This window comes from Phyllopteryx taeniolatus, chromosome 6, assembly GCF_024500385.1.
Source record: "Phyllopteryx taeniolatus isolate TA_2022b chromosome 6, UOR_Ptae_1.2, whole genome shotgun sequence".
Classification (NCBI taxonomy): domain Eukaryota; kingdom Metazoa; phylum Chordata; class Actinopteri; order Syngnathiformes; family Syngnathidae; genus Phyllopteryx; species Phyllopteryx taeniolatus.
In genome coordinates, this window is record NC_084507.1 from 2,715,058 (window position 1) to 2,736,945 (window position 21,888).

Here is a 21,888-nt window from a genome sequence, read left to right on the forward strand (position 1 = left end):
TTTAGTCTTCAATTAACTTACCATGCATGTTTTTGGGATGTGGGAGGAAACCGGGAGTACCTGGACAAACCCCACACAGGCGCAGGAAGAAAATGCAAATGCTGCACAGGGGAGGCCAGATTTGAACCCAGGTCCCCAGAACTGTCAAGCAGCTGTGCTCACCAGTCATATACTGTGCCGCCTGTGAACATAAATTCAGTCCCCTCCAAAAGCATTGGAACGGCAAGGTCAATTCCTTTGTTGTTGTATACTGGAGACATTTGGGTTACAGATCAAAAGATGACTGAGACAAAAGTTGAGAATTCCAGCTTTTATTTCATGGTATTTACATCTCAATGTGTTGTGTTTGAAGCCACCCACTTTTCAAGTGGGAAAAAATATTGCAAGATGTGACTGACTGGGGTTTCTTTTTGTTCAGGCGTTGTCTTTTTGTTTGATTGGTGAAACATTAGTGCTCGTTTTTGGCTTTGGGTTTCACCTGTGAAAACTGCATTTGCTGTTAGTCAGACATGAAGACCAGAGAGCTGCATATGGGAGAAAAGAAAACCATTTTGAAGCTGAGAGAAGAGGGAAAATCGAACAGAGCTATTTGCACAAAGATAGCCAGTACAACAATTTGGAATGTCCTGAAAAATAAAACTACTGGTGTACTGAGCAACAGACATCGAATAAGTCGGCCGAGGGTATCAACAGCAGCTGACAAACATTGAGAGAGCTGTGAAGAAACACCCAACGACAACAGTCAGTGACATCACTGCCAACCTCCGCAGGGCCGGGTGAAGGTATCACAATCCACTGAAGACTTCGAGAGAAATATACAAGCCATACCACATGATGCAAACCACTCATCAGCAAAAAGAATCGGAAGGCTAGATTGGAGTTTGCAAAGTACAGAGATGAGTCACAAAGGAATTGACCTTGCCGTTTGAATACCTTTGGAGGGGACTGTGTCTGGTAAATTTGAGAGATGAGTTAATGCAAAGTTTCTTTTTCCACGCCTTTTCCCACTAAACTACAGGGTAGGCTGCTGTCTTTAACCTCCAGGAACTCCTCTTGTGAGCGTCCTCTTGTCGGCACGTTGAAGTGGAGCAAATCCTGATGTACATTTTCTTTCCATTTCTTCATTGTTCCTCCTCTTGGTCTTTTTCCTTTATCTGCAGATTTATCGCCTCTGTAGCAGGGTCATCTTCCTCCATACAACCTCATTCTGATCTCCTTCACCTTCTCAATGATACCATTCACTCCTAGCTCTGTCCTTATGTGCTCACTTGTCATCCTTCAGTGTCACTCACTCGATTCTTAGCATCCTCTCTTAGTTCCCCATTCTCCATACCTGTGCCCCATCCAACAGCACCAGTTGTTTCAGTACACAATGATCAAGACCTATTGTGGTTTACCGAAGAAGAATTTATTGACTTGTCCAAGTGACAATGAGGGAAATCATTGACCGCGATGTGATACACACTCATGGTGCCAAAATAATCAGTTAATGAACAAGTGGAAAAGGGGTGGTCAAACACACATAACGTCTACTAACAGTAATAGGGGATAATTAACAATTATAAAGAACACAGCATTCTTAACTAATGTACCGGCATTGTTGGTCTTTTGGTTTTGTTGCCGTACACACACATGCGCCGAGGACTTCCATCTCCCTAGTTTGGCGTCGCAGTCCGACTCCGCAAGGAGGTCGAAATGGGCGTGTACCAATACATAGCTTTGTACCGCACTCACTGTGTCGTAGAGAATTGACGCCATCAGGCAGCGCCTTTGTGCTGTGCTGCCGCGAAATAAAGGAAAATACGAAATACAGTGCAAATATGCCAATTACAGCACCTGTATTTGATTTTTGAATGGGTGTGTGTTGGCTAGTTGTAAGTTAACACATTTTTGTAGTTAGATCTTTTGTTGAGTTTTCATTTCACAATATGTATTGTGGCCTATTTTTGTTTTAATATTGCACCTGACAAATTTTTATTACGCGCAAGCCTGTCTGCTCCAATCTGATTCGACCAAATGGAGCAAAGGCGTGGCAAAGCAGTGTTTCGACACTTGGTTCAAACATGCAGAAAATCACGTAAATTGGATGTTGCTATAACTTCAAGAAAAATACAAATTTACCCTCCCGATCTGTAAGCATGTATTAGGAGACATCACATTATAATAAGTCCCTTTGGAGCATTTATCTTCCGAAGAACACGATGACAATGATAGGCAACTAGGTCTTGATTTAACACGTAAACTGTGAGGCATGACCAGTGACGAAAGAAGCTTGAGCAATGGGTCCCTTGAAATGCAATACACGGGTTTAGCCAGCAGATGGAGCTCTTTTTCAAGTGTGTCAAATGCTTCAAAGCAGTGAGTCATAGTTGGTCAATTGTCTTAAAATGATTAATTGCTTCAGAAAGCCTCGGTTTCTCCACCCCTGCCTGGAATCCTCCCTTCCAGTGGGATCAGGGTAATCCTGGTCCTTAGGAGCAAAACTCTCCTGGGCATTTTCTGGGCAGTCTCCCATAATTCGACAGTTCTCGCCACTTCTCTTACCGCTGTTTCAGAGCCTTATCCATCGTTACTCCCAAGTACTGAAACACAATCAATCGCCTGTTGAAGGGCGGGAGTATTAGTTATCCTTGATGTGAAACAACCCTGACAAGTTTGAATGATTTTTAAAAAAAAATCTAATATACAAAATGTGGCTTGCAAATCCTGAAAATGGGTGAAAATGAGCCTATCCCATCTGACTCTGGGCGAGAGGGGGCAAAATAATAAAATAATAGTAACAAAATCATTTTAATATCCCAACATTATTCCATGATTTGAAATTTTAGTACAGATTTGAGCAAGAACTATGGAAGATGATGCAAATGATTTGCTTTCAAGGACCACGTAAAAAAGATGCGGCGAGCCAGATGTGGCGCCCAGGCCTTGAGTTTGACACATAGAGTCAATAAGTCAATGCTTACTAATAATAAGCGTGTTACTGTGGATACTGTAGAGCAGTTCACATCAAAGTAGTCATATACCCACAGCTATTGAGACTCAAAATTTCAAAACTTTTTTTTTTTTTTTTTTTTATTCTGTGCGCCTCAACCACCTTTGCCATAGTCATTTATGTAAACTAGAGGTTTCACGTTAAACGTAATAGCCATCCAAATGGTGATTTTTTTTTATTTTTTTTTAATTTTTTTGTAATGACAATGACACATACTGGGAGCACTAGACGCAAGAAATTGTACCAAAAATGATCCTCGCATCGGTTATCTATTGAAAAAAGTAATTGGGTGGGGCTGGGTTTGGACGAGCCGACTTTCCATGAAGCAGCTGAAAATGATGAAAGACGATGGGAAATATCGCGAGATATGTGACGTCACAGTCGCCGTTGGAATTGGTATCGAGAAACAACCTCCACCGACCTTCCTTTCATGCCTGTAATCCGTCTGCGTCGGGTGTGCTCCGTAGCTAGCCACGGCACACATTTTATTATTATGAAACAAACCAAAAGCTAGAGCGCACACGCAGACATATTTTTATAAGAAAAAAAAAAAAAAATCGGTGAAGCAGGATTTCATTTGCCAACTCAAGCAACGCGAAGAGGAAGAAGAAACAAGACGTAGCGAGACGGATGCTAGAGAGCTAACGTGAAGATATAACCGCCATTACTGTGCACGCGTGGGTGGTAATTTCATCGCTGTGCCAAGCACGTTTCTACAACGGTGTTTTTGTTATTTGTAACACAAATAGCTTCACACGTTTACGAATCGTTTTGTTCTGTCCGTGAACGGTACAGAAGGGCATTTGTTCCACGAGCCGCATCGGTTAGGCCACGCTCGCTCCGGTAGCTTGCTAATCAGGCTAGCTAGCCCACGTTGCCACCTTTGGAGGTAACGCAAGGAACAAGTCGTCTGGGCGCCCGGTCCTTTACGACGGGACAAAGAAGATCGCCGCTTCACATTGAAGACTGGTGTATTTCAACGTCAGTTGTTATTACGTGTCCTTGTGTCTGAGCACGCGTCGTCATTATGAACCCCAGCGCTCCTAGCTACCCCATGGCCTCCCTCTATGTGGGGGACCTCCATCCAGACGTAACCGAGGCCATGCTCTACGAGAAATTCAGCCCGGCGGGGCCTATCTTGTCTATCAGAGTATGCAGGGACATGATCACCCGTCGCTCCCTCGGTTACGCCTATGTTAACTTCCAGCAGCCCGCTGATGGTAAGTCTTGTGATTGTCGTAGAGCACTGCTTAACTCCATTATGAACTGTTGAGTTAAGATGCACTTTAGTGTCATGTTCGTTTCATGTTCACCAGTTTACAATAAAGATATCGAATATATGGGTCATTTTCATATAATTTGGTCAAAAACGGTAAAGACAATGGCCCACTGAATTTCCTTTTGAACATTTTACTGACAGGAGTACTTTTTAATTATTGTTGTTAGCCATCAAAAGGATCCCCCCCCCCCCAAATTTTTTTTTAATGCTAGCATGTCTTTACCATTAGGGGTTTTAAATGACGTTTCAAGATTTGCAATGTCATATCCAAAGATGCAATTTTTTTGGTATAGTATTTGTCTCATGATGATGCAGCCATTTTGTATTCACACAATGCCAGACAGCAAAATGAATGGTGTTATTTCTGAGATTTGAATGAATGATTTTTGTGAAAGTGCCGAAAGAGTGTAATGAGTTTGAGTAGTGAGGATCACTTGTATCCACAGAGTTTGAAGGGCAACATGTGAATTGTGCAACTAATTTTTATGAAGCTGTTTGTCTTGACTGCTTACTGCACCTTTATGTACTTTTGTCTATGGTGTTTATAAAAGGGAGTGTATTTCAATAGGCCACCACCATTTGCGCTGTCAATCAGGTTTGCCTTTACTATTAATACCTCAAATTTGAAATCTTTTTTAAAAAAAAAAGTTCAATTGTGGCTCTAACACCATGGGAGACGTTTACCCATGTAAAACCAAGGGGGCATAAAAAAATACAAAATTGGAAGTTGTTATTTTTGTTACAAGTGTGTTTACCGTTACTGATAAAATTATATGAAAATTACCCTTATAGTGCCGTGTGCCTTGTATAATGATTGTACTCATCACTTTGCTATCTTTTCAGCTGAGAGAGCCCTGGACACCATGAATTTTGATGTGATCAAAGGCAGGCCACTTCGCATCATGTGGTCTCAGCGGGACCCCTCGCTGAGGAAGAGCGGAGTAGGCAACATTTTCATCAAGAACCTGGACAAGTCCATAGATAACAAGGCCCTCTATGATACGTTTTCAGCATTTGGAAATATCCTGTCCTGTAAGGTAGGCGAAGCACCGCTTGCCTCGTGACCCTTTTGGTCTGCGTCTTGAGTTTTTCGCATACTCACCACTACTTTGCATGACATAGAATGTCAGCGGAATCTCATTGTTAGTCAAATGTCTTTGCAATGCATGGTGTTTGTGAATTTTACTGAAGTGCTCAAATGTTCCCTCTCCAAGGTGGTTTGTGATGAAAATGGCTCAAAGGGTTACGGCTTTGTGCACTTTGAGACCCACGAGGCTGCTGAGCGGGCCATTGAGAAAATGAATGGCATGTTGCTCAATGACAGAAAAGTGTAAGTGGGATTATGATTGACACCTCGAATTAAGTGTCTTACTAACCTTTTTTTCTTTAGTAATCTAATGCTATGAGAGTATCTGAGTGTGTTTAATATGATTAACAAGATGTAATCATTTATTTTGCGTGTGTGTGTGTGTGTCACGGCTTAAAATTCCCTGTAGAGCAAAAGATCCTGTATGCAAAACTTGAAACAGCATAAACCCTTTGGGCATACAGAAGATTTATTAAAATTCATTCAGATCCTTGTATTCTCTCACTGCATTACTATTTAGGAAAATTTAGCTGTCAGGTATTTATTCACATTAACAAAAGTACTGCATGTAGGGACTGTTGCCAAAAAGTCATTAGAACAAAATACCATTTGCTTTATCACCTATAACAAAGCTGAGATGTCGGCTGTGTCAATTACAGTGAAGGAAATAATTATTTGATCCCTTACTGATTTTGTAGGTTTACCCACTGAAAAGGACATGAATGGTCTATAATTTTAGTGTATTTTAACAGGGAGCAACTATATCAGAAAGAAATTATAGAAAATCGCATTAAGCAAAATATTAAAATTGGACTTAATTGAGGGAAACTAGTACCGTAATTTCGTGTATAATGTGCACCGCCCCCAAAAAAAACATTTCCAGTAGTGCACATTACACATGAGAAAATAGAAAAAAACTTATATTTTATGAATGTATGCCGCCATCTAGAGGTTATGAAAAAGTTGTACACTTTCATTTCAATATGCCACCGCCACCTAAAGGTTAGGAAAAAGGTGTAGCCTACACTTACATTCCAATATGACAGGGGTACGTATGACTGCATATATGTACAATTGTACTCATAAGTTTACATACCCTGGCAGAATTTGTGAAATATTGTTTTTACAACTGATGACTGAACAACCATCATTAATTTCTTTTTGTTTAATGATAATGCTTTTCTGAAATGCTTGGCAGTTTAATTTGAATCCCATTGAAATAAAAATGTTTCACTTGGCCCATGTTTTCTTTAAAGAGTTGTACCCATCTTACAAATTCTGCCCGTGTAATTAAACATATGCGCACAACTGTGTGTTTTCTCATTTTCTAACAAAAATAGGGCTGTGAATTTCAAAATAACAGCAAGTAAATAAAAAATCTTTTTCAAATGAAGTGCTTAACTTCAGCATAATTCTTTGAAGAAAAAAAATAACAAAATACAGATGATACTTCGTTTTGATCATATGGGTTGTAGCAAAATCATGCATTGTAAAAATGCATTATATGTGGGTAGAAGGGTTTTCCATAATTTTGAGGTCAACTTTGGGGGAGCTTATTATACATGGGTACATATACATAAATTATGGTCTTTGACCCCCTGTCAAAACATGACTTGGTACTTAGTGGATAACTCCTTGTTGGCCAGTACAGAGGTCAAACATTTCTTGTAGTTGGTCACCAGGTTTGCACATATTGGGAGGAATTTTGGACCTCTTTGCAGATCCTCTCCAAATCCTTCAGGTTTCAAAGGCTATGCAAGCTTCAGTTCCCTCCACGGATTTTCTCTGGGATTCAGGTCTGGAGACTGGCTACGCCACTCCATGCAAGACCTTAATGTGCTGCTTCTTTAACCAGTCTTTCATTTCCTTAGCTGTGTGCTTTAGGTCATTGTCGTGCTGGAAGCCTCATCCACTACCGATTTTAAATTATCTGGTTGTCACCCAGCATTTCACGGTACAAGGCTCCATCCATATTTCCCTCAAGTCGGTGAAATTGACCTGTCCCCTTTGAAGAGAAACCCCCAAAGCATAATGCTTTCACCGCCATGCTTGATGGTGGGGATGGTTTTCTTGGGGTCATCGTCTGAATTCCGCTTCCTCCAAACACGTCGAGTCAAGTTAATTCGAAACTGCTCGATTTTGGTCTCATTTGACCACATCACCTTCTCCCAGTCATTCAGGTGTTCGTTGGCAAACTTCGGACATGTGCCTTCTTGAGGAGGGGGCTTTCCAGATGCTGCAGGATTTTAAATCCATTATGGCTTAGTGTGTCGGCAATATTTTTCTTAGTGACTGTGGTCCCACCTGCCTTGAGATCATTAACAAGCTCCTCCCATGTAGTTGTGGGCTGGTGCCCAACCTTTCTAATTATAATTGCGATAGCCCATGAGGTCTAGTCTTTAGAGGAGCCACAGACTGTGGGAGACTGCCAGTCATTTTATGTTTATTCCATTTTCTAATTATTGCACCAAAAGTTATCTCCTTCTCACCCAGACTCTTGCCAATGGTCTTGTAGCCCATTCCAGCCCTGTGCAGGTCGACAATCATGTCCCTGATGTCCTTTCAAAGTTCTTGGGTCTTTCCCATAATGGAGAGGTTTTTGTCTGGTTGATTGATTTCTGTGGACAGGTGTCTTTATAGAGGTAACAAGTTTCATATAGCTAACGATTTTAGATTAGCAGTACTTTCTTAAAGTGAGACGACTAGTCTGTGGAAGTCAGAATTCATTATTGTTGGTAGGGAATCAAATTCTTTTACTCAATGAAATACATTTATAATTTTTTTAAATGTGATTATTGGGATTTTCTTTTAAATATTCTGTCTCATTGTTAACATAAACCCGCCATTAAAATTATAGACAACTCATGTCTTTGTCAGTGGGTGAACTTACAAAATCAGTGAGGGATCAAATAATTTCCCCCACTGTATATCAAACTGCTGAACATATGTTTTACTACATTTGATTGCTTTTGTTCTACTAAAAAGATCAATATCGAAGTGGCCCCTGCATCATTAAAATTTTCGACATGCAACCTGTATGTCAGGACATCCCTGTTCTGAGCAGAAAATTGGAACGTATAATCTTTTGATTTTAGTCAAAATGTAATCCAGATATTGCCTAAAGGTTGTTTTTTTTCCCCCTGTCCGATAGATTTGTTGGGCGCTTCAAGTCTCGTAAAGAGAGGGAAGCTGAGCTCGGAGCCCGTGCAAGAGAATTCACCAATGTTTATATTAAGAACTTTGGGGAGGATATGGATGATGAAAAGCTCAAGGAGTTGTTTGGAAAATATGGTAAGTAGACTCATCCTCAGTCGAATCATCCTCTAAAGTTTCGGTGTGGGTGAAGTAATTTAATTACAGTAAGTTAGCACCCATTATTTCTGTCATGTAATGTTGGTTTGACCTGACTGATCAGAATACACGATCTGACTCGAGCAGTGATTTCCAACCTTTATGGAGCCAAGGAACATATTTTACAATTTGATAACTCTCACGGCACACCTACAAACAAAAATGTCACAAAAAATGGATACAATAATTACTGTATTTACTTCCTGCAATCTAATAGAAGACCATTCATTTGTTCTGTCTGTCACTATGCCGCACTGGCATAAATAGAGGAACAAAGATACATTATCTTGTCAAGTCAAACGGCACCGGATACACTTCGTTACCATGGCGATGACAACAAAAGATCGCGCAAATTTATTGGGGGGGTAATAAGGAAAAACGTGTGGTGGTCATCACCGACGCTCGGGACAGGACGTTCATTCAGGGATTGCTTGAGGTATGTTCACGTAGTTGTAATACAATACGCCTTGGAAGCAGGCAACAAAACGTTCTGTAGCCTAGAAAGCTAGTACTAGCACTAACAGTTGTACGTAAACATGTCGGCGTTCTGTTGAATCATGTTCTAAAGTTTCTGTGTGTGCGAAGTAATTTAATTACAATAAAGTAATTTAATTACACTAAGTTAGCACCCATTATTTCTGTCATCTTGTAATGTTAGTTTGAATGAATGAACTTATGTCAGTGGCCAATCCTTGAATGCCGCCTCACGGTCATTGTATTACCTTTTGTCTAAAATGCTAGAGAATACCTTTGAAGATACTCAGTATACAGTACACAAGTATATTTAGTAAATTAACAAGTCATTTAAATAGACACATTGCTCCATCTTGTGAGCCGATCGGTCATCGGCTTTTTAAACACTCTGATCGGCTCCAGAAATCCTGATCGTGTAAGCCTACTATTATATAATAGGATAAACAAATTCTGCCTACTGTTCAGTTTCACAACATAATCTCTACTCTAAAATTGTTAAATTATGGCTTCAATATTTATTTTACTGTATTTGTTGCATCAACCTTGGACTGGTGGATGGATTTGCAGCCAAATGTCTTCTCTTGCGGGGCTGCATGGTGGCCGACTGGTTAGCACATCTGCCTCAGAGTTCTGAGGACCAGAGTTCAAATGCGCCCTCGCCTGTGTGGAGTTTGGTTTTCACACACTTGCTGGTATTTTGGCCCATTCCTCCATGCAGATCTCCTCGAGCAGTGATGTTTTGGGGCTGTCGCTGGGTGACTGGCTAGGTCACTCCAGGAGCTTGAAGTGCTTCTTATGAAGCCACTCCTTCGTTGCCCAGGGGGTGTGTTTGGGATCATTGTCATGCTGAAAGACCCAGCCACGTTTCATCTTCAATGCCCTTGCTGTTGGAAGGTTTTCACTCAAAATGTCACGATACATGGCCTCAGTCATTCTTTCCTTTACACGGATCAGTCGTCCTGGTCCGTTTGCAGGAAAAACAGCCCCAAAGCATGATGTTTCTACCCCCATGCCTAACAGTAGGTATGGTGTTCTTTGGATGCAACTCTGCATTCTTTCTCCTCCAAAGACAACAAGTTGAGTTTTTACCAAAAGTTCTATTTTGGTTTCATCTGACCATATGACATTCTCCCAATCCTCTTCTGGATCATCCAAATGCTCTCTCGCAAACTTAGACGGGCCTGGAATGTACTTTGTTAAACATGGAGACACGTCTGGCACTGCATGTCACTAGCGGCCTAGTATGTTACTGATGGTAGCCTTTGTTACTTTGGTCCCAGCTCTCTGCAGGTCATTCACTAGGTCCCCCCGTGTGGTTCTGGGATTTTTGCTCACCATTCTTGTGATAATTTTGACCCCACGGGGTGAGATCTTGCTAGGAACCCCAGATCGAGGGAGATTATCAGTGGTCTTTTATGTCTTCCATTTTCTAATAAGTGCTCCCACAGTTGATTTCTTCGCACCAAGCTGCTTACCTATTGCAGATTCAGTCTTCCCAGCCTGGTGCAGGTCTACAATTTTGTTTCTGGTGTCCTTTAACAGCTCTTTGGTTTTGGCCATAGTGGAGTTTGGAGTGTGTTTGAGGTTGTGGACAGGTGTCTTTTATACTGATGAGTTCCAACAGGTGTCATTAATACAGGTAACGAGTGGAGGACAGAGGAGCTTCTTAAAGAAGTTACAGGTCTGTGAGAGCCAGAAATCTTGCTTGTTTGTCAGTGACCAAATACTTATTTTCTACTATAATTTGCTAATAAATTCTTTAAAAATGAGATGTGATTTTCTGGAATTAAAAAAAAAAAAAATTCTCTCTCATTTTGTCTCTCATAAGTGAGGTATACCTATGATGAAAATTACAAACCTCGGTCATCTATTTAAGTGGGAGATCTTGCACAGTTGTTGGCTGACTAAATACTTTTTTGTCCCACTGTATTTATTCAATTAGCCCTTGCTAAAGTAGAATTTTTTTGGGGGGGGGTACAATTTTTTAAAATTTTTATCTATAATTTCTTCTTCTATAGATATTCGTTTTGGACTTAAAACTGTTCCATATTGTATGTTTAAAAAGGAGTGCAATAAAAATATTTTTCCCTAACAATGACACCCAACACAATTAGGCGCCACGTTTGTCCACTGGTTAGCTCATCCACCCCACAGTTCTGAAGACCCGAGTTCAAATCCGGCCTCTCCTGTGTGGAGTTTGCATGATCTCTCCGTGACTGCGTGGGTTTTCTCTGGGTATTGCGGTTTCCTCCCGCATCCCAAAAACATGCATGGTAGGTTGATTGAAGTCTCTAAATTGTCCGTAGGTATGAATGAGTGTGAATGTTTGTTCAATGGGCCCTGCGATTGGCTGGCAACCAGTTCAGGCATTGTAAAAATGCATTATATATAGGTTGTGGGGGTGGGGGGGTGATTTTTATAAAAAATAATAATAATTATAAACCATGGATATATAATGTGGCAGCACGGTGGCCGACTGGTTAGAGCATCTGCCTCACAGTTCTGAGGTGCGGGGTTCAATCCCCGTCCCCGCCTGTGTGGAGTTTGCATGTTCTCCCCGTGCCTGCGTGGGTTTTCTCCGGGCACTCCGGTTTCCTTCCACATCCCAAAAACATGCATTAATTGGAGACTCTAAATTGCCCGTAGGCATGACTGTGAGTGCGAATGGTTGTTTGTTTCTATGTGCCCTGCGATTGGCTGGCAACCAGTTCAGGGTGTACCCCGCCTCCTGCCCGATGACAGCTGGGATAGGCTCCAGCATGCCTGCGACCCTAGTGAGGAGAAGCGGCTCAGATAATGGATGGATGGATGGATGGATATATAATGTTGGAAGTTGAAATAATACAGGTTCAGTGTTGGGAAAGTTAATTTTCTACACAAACTAGTTCAAAGTTCAGCTCACCATTCCAAAAATGAACTCGTTAATAGTTGTTCTCCCCCCCACCCCAAATAAATGAGGAATTAAAACAAAAACAGGACTGTAGTCCTTAATGTTCAAACAAAATCATGCAACAGATGTGGCTGTCAAAACAAAGGTGTTTTTTGTAATGTAATTGACACTTTACATGAAGTAGATCTTATAAAGTCACTCTATGGAGGTCTAAATAGTCAAAATATGGGACTTTTATCTAAAGCATTCTGATACAAATAATTTTCCTAGTAATGCATTTTTACAATAGTATTACAAAAGAATGAAGAAATATATTCACTCGAAATAAGAAACTCAGCAGGTGTACATTGTTTCCGAATCCTCTTTCATAGTTAATTTACAAGGGAGATAAATATACAACACCCGGGGCTGCTCGGTGTGTTGTTTGAAACGTTATAAATGATCATAACATGGATGCTAATCTTATGTCCACACAGGTCCCACTGTTGGTCACTTTTTATATTCGTTGATCCACTGTATATTACAGTACACCAACATCGCAGCCGACCCTGAGATGTAACTATTGCGCGCACATACATCGCGATGACTATGCTCAAACAATATATTGTGCGGCCCTATTACACACTATGTTGGATGAGAAGGCCTGGCTTTCAGTCTCAGCTCTAATTCATCCAAAAGTGTTCTATAGGGTTGAGGTCAGGATTGTGCAGACCACTCAAGTTCATCCACATCAAACTCTCTCATCCATGTCTTTATGCAGCTTGCTTTGTGCACTGATGCACAGTCATGTTAGAACAGGAAGGGGCCATCCCCAAACTGTTTCCACAAAGTTGAAAATAAGTGATGCACAAAAATGAATATTCTTGACCGAAAACCGGAAGCCAAAACTCCGAAAGGAATTATCAATCAAACTTTATTTGTAAGCGCTTTTCATACAAAAATGCAACACAGTGCTTTAACATTAAATGTAAAAATCAAACCCACCAATTATTAGTAAAATTGTGGTTATCACTATGACTGCAGGGCTGCTAACCTATAGAAATTACTTTTAAAATTGTCAAGAACATTACTGCGGGACAGTAACCCCTGCGAACCCCCGCAACTGTCTCACCGAACCCCTGGGGTTCGATCTAAACCAGGTTAAGAACCACTGGATTAGAGGCAAAATGTCTTCTCAGACAACTAGAACTGTCCAGTTGCAACTGATTCAATGTCCTAAGAATAAATTGAGCTGGATGAATGAAAATATTTACTGCCATATTTGACACGTTACCAAGTTGGGCAAAAGGTCTTTATTTTTTGTCATTTTCTTTAGGCCCAGCACTCAGTATCCGTGTTATGACTGACGAGAGTGGCAAATCCAAAGGATTTGGTTTCGTCAGCTTTGAGAGACATGAGGATGCACAAAAGGTAGGTAATTTGGCAGTGTTGTTGAATGTCGTAATGGGTGATTTTATTATTTTATTTATGTCTTTGTAGGCTGTGGATGACATGAATGGTAAAGAACTGAATGGCAGACAAGTTTATGTGGGTCGTGCACAGAAAAAGGGTGAGCGCCAGAATGAGCTCAAGCGCAAATTTGAGCAGATGAAACAGGATCGCATGACGAGATACCAGGTTTGTTTGAAAGGAAAATGTTACACTTGGGATGCCTTTCTTTCCTTCAAACTTTAAACTCAAAGTTGAGACTCAAGAGCAACTTGTGAACTTGTATTCCAGGGTGTCAATCTCTATGTGAAAAACCTGGACGATGGCCTTGATGATGAGCGACTGCGCAAGGAATTCTCTCCATTTGGGACAATAACAAGTGCTAAGGTTAGGACTTGTAGGAATCAATCGATTTTTTATTTTTTTTAATTGAAAAAACTAGTGATGAATTGATGATGCTTTTGCACCACTCAGCTTAGTTTCTTCCTCCGCAGGTTATGATGGAGGGTGGCCGCAGCAAAGGCTTTGGCTTTGTGTGTTTTTCTTCTCCAGAAGAGGCCACTAAAGCTGTAACAGAGATGAACGGGCGTATTGTTGCCACTAAGCCGTTGTATGTGGCCCTTGCTCAACGCAAAGAAGAGCGTCAGGCCCATCTAACCAATCAGTACATGCAGAGGATGGCCACTGTCCGAGCTGTGCCTAACCCTGTCCTCAACCCTTATCAACAAGCTCCACCTTCTGGCTACTTTATGACAGCTCTACCTCAGGTGAGTCCTTGGAAGACAAGCATATTGGGATGATAATTTGTGTGTGTGTGGCTGATAGTCTCTTAATAGTTAGGAATTAACTGTTTTAAATGAGATGATCAATATTGGTGTTTGTCCTTAGGCCCAAAACCGTGCTGCGTATTACTCTGCCAACCAACTGGCCCAGCTGCGTCCCAGCCCACGATGGGCCACTCAGGCAGTGCGTCCACAGCGTAAGTATAAACATTTGCATTGTTGTTGATACATTTTTGTTAGTGTTAATCTAAAATATCATATTCTTCCTCTAGACTTCCAGAACATGCCCAATGCAATGCGGCCTTCAGCTCCCAGGCCCCAGACTTTCAGCACCATCCGTCCCACTGCCACCACCAACACCCAGGTCCCACGCATGATGGCCTCTCAACGTATGCGTGAGTAAAACTAGCATTCTCACTTTAGTCTTTGCTTTTATGATAGTAACATTAAGAGGTGTACCTTTTTATTTTTCTCCTTCCATTTGTTTTCTGCACCACAGCCACCCAGGCCCTCAGCCAGCGCCCTGCCAGTGCTTCGGCCACTGCCGCCCCAGTGCGTGCAATGCCCCACTACAAATATGCCGCAGGTGTCCGCAATCCTCAGCAGCACATGGCCTCCCAGCCACAAGTCACCATGCAGCAGGTTTATTTTTTATTTTTACATAAATACAGCTCTAGACTTAATATGGAATGTAAAATCAGTTTTTGCCTCTCTCTCACTGTGGTTAGTTTGACATGCTGAATAAATGTTCTTTATTAATGTTTGAAAAGGGCATGTTCTGATATCAATTGTGTATTTTTTTTTTAGCCTGCTGTCCATGTCCAAGGACAGGAGCCTCTGACTGCCTCCATGCTGGCTGCTGCCCCTCCTCAGGAACAGAAGCAGATGCTGGGTCAGTAGTTTATATGCTTGTTTTGAGATAAACTAACATTCTGAGTGGCTCCACTGATTCAAGATAACACTTGTTGGTCCCTCAGGTGAGCGACTGTTCCCCCTGATTCAGAACATGCACCCAAGTCTGGCGGGCAAGATCACCGGCATGCTGCTGGAAATAGACAATTCTGAGCTTCTTCACATGCTTGAATCGCCCGAATCCCTGCGCTCAAAGGTCAGTGAATGGCTTGAAAACAAAACTGATTTTCCGTTTTTCTTCTGCACAGTGTGTGGGCTTACTGTGATTCAACACCAACCTGTGTGAAGTTCATTCAGCATTGTTTTGATTTAGGTGGATGAGGCTGTTGCCGTGCTCCAGGCCCACCAGGCCAAAGAGGCTGCTCAGAAGTCCACCACTCCTGCTGGTGTTCCCAGTGTCTAAGGTGTGTAAGGAGTTTCATTTGGTTTAATCACAATGCCCAAGAGTTACGTCTTATTACAATGAATATGTAACCATTTATTTATTATTCCTATCTACAGATTGAACATTTTGAAACCTGCTTCACCGATGGAAAAAGAGAAAAAAAATTAAACATTGAAAAACCTAAAACACTGAAAACATTGCAAAATGATAAATTCTTTCTTAAAAAAAAAGAAAAACATTTACTCTGCCAGGTCTAGGGATGGTTTGACTAGACCTTGATCATATACAAAAAAGTTTTTGAAAAAAAAAAAGCAAAATGGGTAAAATGTAATTAAATTTGAATGCATTCCTCTGTTTTATGTCATTTTACTGTGTTAAATGCTCAGATTATCAGCCATTGTGTGGGATGGAGGTACCAGAGCATTTTTGAAAGTTTATAGTTAACTACTGGCTAATAAATTCTCATTCAAATCCTTGTCTGAATTATTTTTGTCCAAATTGTAAACACTAATATGTTAACATTTGTTGAGAGACGGTCTATTGCAGGGGTGTCAAACTCAAATTCACCGTGGGCCAAAATAAAACATTGGGACAACGTTGCAGGCCAAACTCAATATTTAATGAAAAATCACTGCGATGTGCATGTTTCCCTTCTCTGCAGAAATAGCGTTTTAAGTTTATCATATGACAACAAACTTAAACTTTGCTTAAACACTGAATCTGGACTAAACAAACTTTAATATTATAAATGAGAAATCAAATTTGCAATAAGACCTCAGTGCTATTTGTTGTTTTGTATTTAAATGAATTCTTCTGTCTCTCCTATTTAACTACCTATCTTTTTTCAAAGGCCAACAACAAAACAACCCAAAAAAATAATGTACTTCAATAAAAATACAAACTTCAAACTATTAACAGCCCCTGCCTAGGAGTTGATAAAAGGCATAAAAAAATAAAAAAAAATTCAATTGTTATATTCTTTGTTACAGCCACATTGCTCTGCACACGACAAACAGGTCTGTCTTGTTTTTTATCTTTCGTTTGGCTATTTTTGGGAAGGGGAAGTGTAAATTTGCGGCACAATGGGCGACTGGTTAGAGCGTCAGCCTCACAGTTCTGAGGACCCGGGTTCAATCCCCGGCCCCGCCTGTGTGGAGTTTGCATGTTCTCCCCGTGCCTGCGTGGGTTTTCTCCGGGCACTCCGGTTTCCTCCCACATCCCAAAAACATGCATTAATTGGAGACTCTAAATTGCCCGTAGGTGTGACTGTGAGTGCGAATGGTTGTTTGTATGTGCCCTGCGATTGGCTGGCAACCAGTTCGGGGTGTACCCCGCCTCCTGCCCGATGACAGCTGGGATAGCCCGCGACCCTAGTGAGGAGAAGCGGCTCAGAAAATGGATGGATGGAAGTGTAAATTTGCTCGAGGAGACTGGTAGCATAGTTTCTAACGACTGCAACAGAAAGGGAAGGGGTGCTCGCCGGTCTAAACTGATGGGCCAACACTAGCACAGTATTGTGGAATTTGTAATATTCGTGGCGCATGTGCTATACACTGACGGGCCAGCTCTAATACACATTTGATATGGTCTTGCGCGCAAAATATAATTACATCGTGGGCCAAATTTGGCCCCCGGGCCTAAGTTTGACATGATCTATTGGGTTTCATGTTAAGTGTTGGATTAAAAATTAGTGCTAGTATGAAATGAGTATCACAGTATCTGCAAACATTTTCCTGCAGTGTTGATGATAAGCAAAATCATGGTACGAGACCTACCATTACACAAATTGTGCATTTCTTAAAATTGATCAAACTTTCCAGATTGTGCATTTCTTAAAATTGATCAACATTTTCATCAATATTAGTAGTCATGGACTGTTCTGGGCATAAAATAGTTTTTGGTACACTGACAACCACAGCATGACCACTTGCACAATACGATATGCAATCCAAAACCTTTAGCTATTTATTTTGTTTTATTTTTATTTTTTTAACGTTTTCAGTCTTGTAGGACTGAATTATACTGAGCTTTTTCTAACATATTTTAGTGGAACTGATAAATGGCTCACATTTAGAGTTCAGTTCAGTTCAACTCTGCAAAACTACAACCCCAATATTAAACTGAATACCGTACCGCTGATCGCGAAAAACATGCAAATCAGCTGCCTTTCTGCAAAATTCGCCGTTTTGAACTCAAAATAGGCCATTTCCGTAAATCGTATAGATGCAATGATCGCCGTCACTGACGTCCTAGGCTGTTTCGTACTCCTTGAAAGCTGGCCACTAGATCCATTCCACACATCCCCCATCAACACACAGATGTAATTGTGAATATTACTCCGTGGCGGCTGAGGTTCCACCTGTGCGCTCGAAGTCACTGGAGTTGACGAGAGCAGAAGAAAACTTCCGCTGCTTCTGCTGTTAATAAGTCACGGTACTTTTACTCTGTTACAATGATTTAAATGTTGCTTGCCATTTTTATCAATTATTGCTTATCAGCAATTTGGTGCGCGAGACTAAGACTTCGACTTCCGCGTCGGGCGCTGTTTGCGCCATCCAACATACGCGCTCGTGACGTTTAAGTCTAGTTCACCAATCACGTCACAAGAAAGTCACACGACCTCACCCAACGTCTTCCATTGGGCTTCCCGGACATAGGTACTATGTCTAGCTGATCGTCGTGCGTAACATGGGTACTATGTCTGGCTGACCGTCGTGCGTACGTGGCAGCCATGTTTGAAAGGTCGTTACAATGAAGGCAACAGCACGCTACTCTTATTTACATTTAGACGAACAAAAACAACAGCTTTCATGTAGTATTTGTCTGGGACTGTCAGCCCAAACGTGGATATTTCAGCTCACTTATGATTTGAGAAAACACTGTAACCAGTAAATTGCAAATGTTTTTTTTTTGTAGTTTTCACTCTGCACGCAGACACACAGCAACATCAGAACTGTACATTCACATTTTAGTTTGTAAATTTTTTTTTTTATTATTGTTCATGCTGTGGTAAAATTTTTTTTAAAAAAAACTGGTTACTCACTATTTACTCAGTACTTGAGTAATTTCACAGTGTACTTTTTACTCTTAAGTAATTTTTGGGGGGACTACTATTTACTTAAGTCACATTATTGTCAAGTAACAGTACTCTTATATGAGGACAATGTTTGGCTACTCTACCCACCTGTGGAGCGGACATCCTCTATTGCTACTCTTATGTTTAAGCAACATTTTTGCTCATCAGATCAGCCAGTGTGGTATTTGTTGCGCTGGTCTTTTGTATTTTCTCGTTGAGGTGCTGCGGGGCCCTGATTGTGGTCCCAAGTGGAACCGCGAAGCACACGTAACATCGGCGACAAGAGTTGATCCGGTAGTAGATTTTGTATTAATTAGGAAACGCGCCTACAATTATCTAATTAGTTTACGGATGTTAATGTTTAATGTATTAAGCGACGGAGCGATGTTTGGGATTATCTCACAACACAGAATGAACTAACTTCAAATTCAGAAATGGCCAATAAAAATATTGTACTTAATATTTTCCTGGAGGATGCATTTGGGATTAGCCTTTGAAGTTGGTAATAGTGAAAAATGAAGTGAAACAGATAATGATTTTAGTCAGTTCTTTTTCAGAATGAGAGTGCTTAAAGAGGAGGATGCAATTCATGTGGCACAGCTTGAAGCAGGCATCAGGTACAGGTGGAGGCCAGAACAAAAAAGCAAAGAAATAAGGAAAATGTATTTTAATCTTAAATTTGCACATCAACCTGTACTTGAGCGGTGTAAATAACTTTTTCTGTGTGAAGAGTTTTACTTTAAAAACATTTTTTGCCTAATTGTACTCTTCAGTCTTCCAGATTGCTTAATTTATGTTAAAAAATGATAATAATAATTCTCTGCAGGGGCCCGGGGGATCCCCCAGACGCCCAAGCTTACAATGTTTTTTTTTGTCACCTTTTTCATGCCTTTGGTGTTTGCATGTCTGCACCATCTGACATTTCAGGAGGGGAAGCAGTGCACCATCAACACTGTATCGTGGGGATGGGGCACTGCTGACCTTGACTCAGGACTAATATCAACGACCCAGTATGTCGCATTTGCACGAAGCAATTTGCTACAAAAAATGGCAACACAACCAACCTCAGAATGCATTTGAAATATAACCATCCATCCATCCATTTTCTGAGCCGCTTCTCCTCACTAGGGTCGCGGGCGTGCTGGAGCCTATCCCAGCTGTCTTTGGGCAGGAGGCAGGGTACACCCTGAACTGGTTGCCAGCCAATCGCAGGGCACATACAAACAAACAACCATTCGCACTCACAGTCACACCTACGGGCAATTTAGAGTCTCCAATTAATGCATGTTTTTGGGATGTGGGAGGAAACCGGAGTGCCCGGAGAAAACCCACGCAGGCACGGGGAGAACATGCAAACTCCACACAGTTGGGGCCGGGGATTGAACCCGGGTCCTCAGAACTGTGAGGCTGACGCTCTAACCAGTCGTCCACCGTGCCGCTGAAATATAACCATCCCACTCAATTCCTTCAGCTAGGAATAAAAGACATGACGGGACTTGCAGGGCCTTCCTAACAACTTCCAACTAAGGCTTCCTTTGCACAACAATGCAAATATAAATGGGACAGAGTTTTTGTTGTTGTTACTGTTACCAAATTATTGTTGCTGCTTGTTTAACCAACTGGAAACTTGATTGGCAATTCTTAAGGTATTGACACCTTTCCCGAGTCAGTATTCAACCTCATTTAGCACTTTGATAAGAGCAGATTTTGTACTGTGATGAGTTTGGAAACCTGATTGAAATTTGTCAAAAAGTCCATTTAAGTTCACTATTACTTACTGTTTTTTTTCAATGCAATTTTTGTGAAGAGAGCCTGAGTCTTTTTATATTTTTAAGACTTTATTGTTGCTCTACATTTAAATGCAAATGTTAAATATTCTTGAATTAAAAGTAAATTGTTCTTAGAGGATGTGCTTGAATTATTATGCTAATATGCTCTAGTATCATTATATCAACTGCCTTAAAACAATATTATCGTTTATCATATTTTCTGGGACAATATATCGTCCTAAAAAATGTTATCGTGACAGGCCTAAATGTGCATCTGGTTAGTGTTGTGGGTGCTCTTATGTTTTGATACTTCATTAGTAGAGATGAGGGTAAAATGTTATGTAGTATCCGCTATATTAATTTGCACGCTCAAGAGTTGCCTTTCAGCCCTGTGGGCAGCCTTGGCCAAGTAGTTGAGATTGCTGCCTGCCACAGTGGGGCAACCGGTTCAAGCCATCGACCATGGACCATTCATCGACAATATCCCCTGGACTCACGGCTGCGGTCCTTGAGCAAGACACCGATAACCTGAACTGCTCCCTGGGCGCTGAAAGTATAGCCCCTGCCCCATAACTGTATTGTATATCAGAATCATCTGTATTTGCTAAGTATGGAAAATAAAGAGGATGAAATTTGAATAAATTAAAATGAATACATTATTCATTCATTCATTTTCCCTACCGCTTATCCTCACTAGGGTCACGGGCGTGCTGGAGCCTATCCCAGCTGACTCTGGGCGAGTCATGCATGCATGTTCTCCCCGTGCCTGTGTGGGTTTTCTCCGGGTACTCCGGTTTCCTCCGACATCCCAAAAACATGTGTGGTAGGTTGATTGAAGACTCTAAATCGCCCATAGGTGTGAATGTGAGTGCGAATGGTTGTTTTGTTTATATGTGCCCCGCGATTGGCGACCGGTTCAGGGTGTACTCCAAGAGCTGCTATCGGCTACAACGCCCAGTGACTCTACACACAGACTGAATTACTTGCGCCAACGTTCAAACTTAAATGTTCCTTTGCGCTTTCATATTTGAAGATGCCACGACTGCCAATCACCAGGCCTGCACCTAAGGCCCACACTTAAGTTTGTTAGTTACGGATATTACAGTATGTTTGCGGTGTTCACTTCTGCAATGGGTCAAAAGAACAGATTTCGTGAATATGGATGTATATATCATGAAAATAAAGATTTGTTTTCCCTTCAGGCCAGAACATAAGGCAAGTCCTGATCAAAATATTGTAAATACATAAAACATATACATAATTTATTACAAGTAGAATCGTTATCGCTCAAAATTTTCATTTAGTTTACCTTTTTGCAACGCAGTTGGACCTGGGTAATAGGGTGCGCTAATCTAAAAATATGATTTTTGTTTTGCTACTTCATGTTGCTTCTACTATTGTGTCGTCACAATCAAATGAAATCCCAAACTATAGTTTTATCAAAAACTCTTGTCTTTCCAGAG

The 21,888-nt window shown here is 41.1% G+C and overlaps 1 protein-coding gene across 1 annotated transcript; it reads left to right on the forward strand.

Annotated features, from left to right (window-relative positions):
• The first annotated feature begins 3,408 nt into the window (after nt 1-3,408).
• On the forward strand, nt 3,409-16,051 carry LOC133479004 (polyadenylate-binding protein 1A). Its single transcript, XM_061775385.1, has 15 exons — nt 3,409-4,212; nt 5,115-5,308; nt 5,486-5,601; nt 8,510-8,649; nt 13,389-13,483; nt 13,553-13,690; nt 13,793-13,888; nt 13,996-14,268; nt 14,390-14,480; nt 14,556-14,678; nt 14,783-14,925; nt 15,091-15,175; nt 15,261-15,391; nt 15,509-15,599; nt 15,697-16,051. Exons 1-14 carry the CDS (start codon nt 4,020-4,022, stop codon nt 15,596-15,598), a joined length of 1,908 nt encoding a protein of 635 aa, XP_061631369.1. The 5' UTR covers nt 3,409-4,019; the 3' UTR covers nt 15,599; nt 15,697-16,051.
• The last annotated feature ends 5,837 nt before the right edge of the window (nt 16,052-21,888 follow it).

What these genes read in the sequence shown, in the direction of transcription:
- LOC133479004 (XM_061775385.1), top strand. Translation starts at nt 4,020, where the DNA reads ATGAACCCCAGCGCTCCTAGCTACCCCATGGCCTCCCTCTATGTGGGG. An exon ending in CTTCCAGCAGCCCGCTGATG is followed by an intron (nt 4,213 to 5,114) that starts GTAAGTCTTGTG and finishes CTATCTTTTCAG; the next exon opens with CTGAGAGAGCCCTGGACACC. An exon ending in TTATGACAGCTCTACCTCAG is followed by an intron (nt 14,269 to 14,389) that starts GTGAGTCCTTGG and finishes GTTTGTCCTTAG; the next exon opens with GCCCAAAACCGTGCTGCGTA.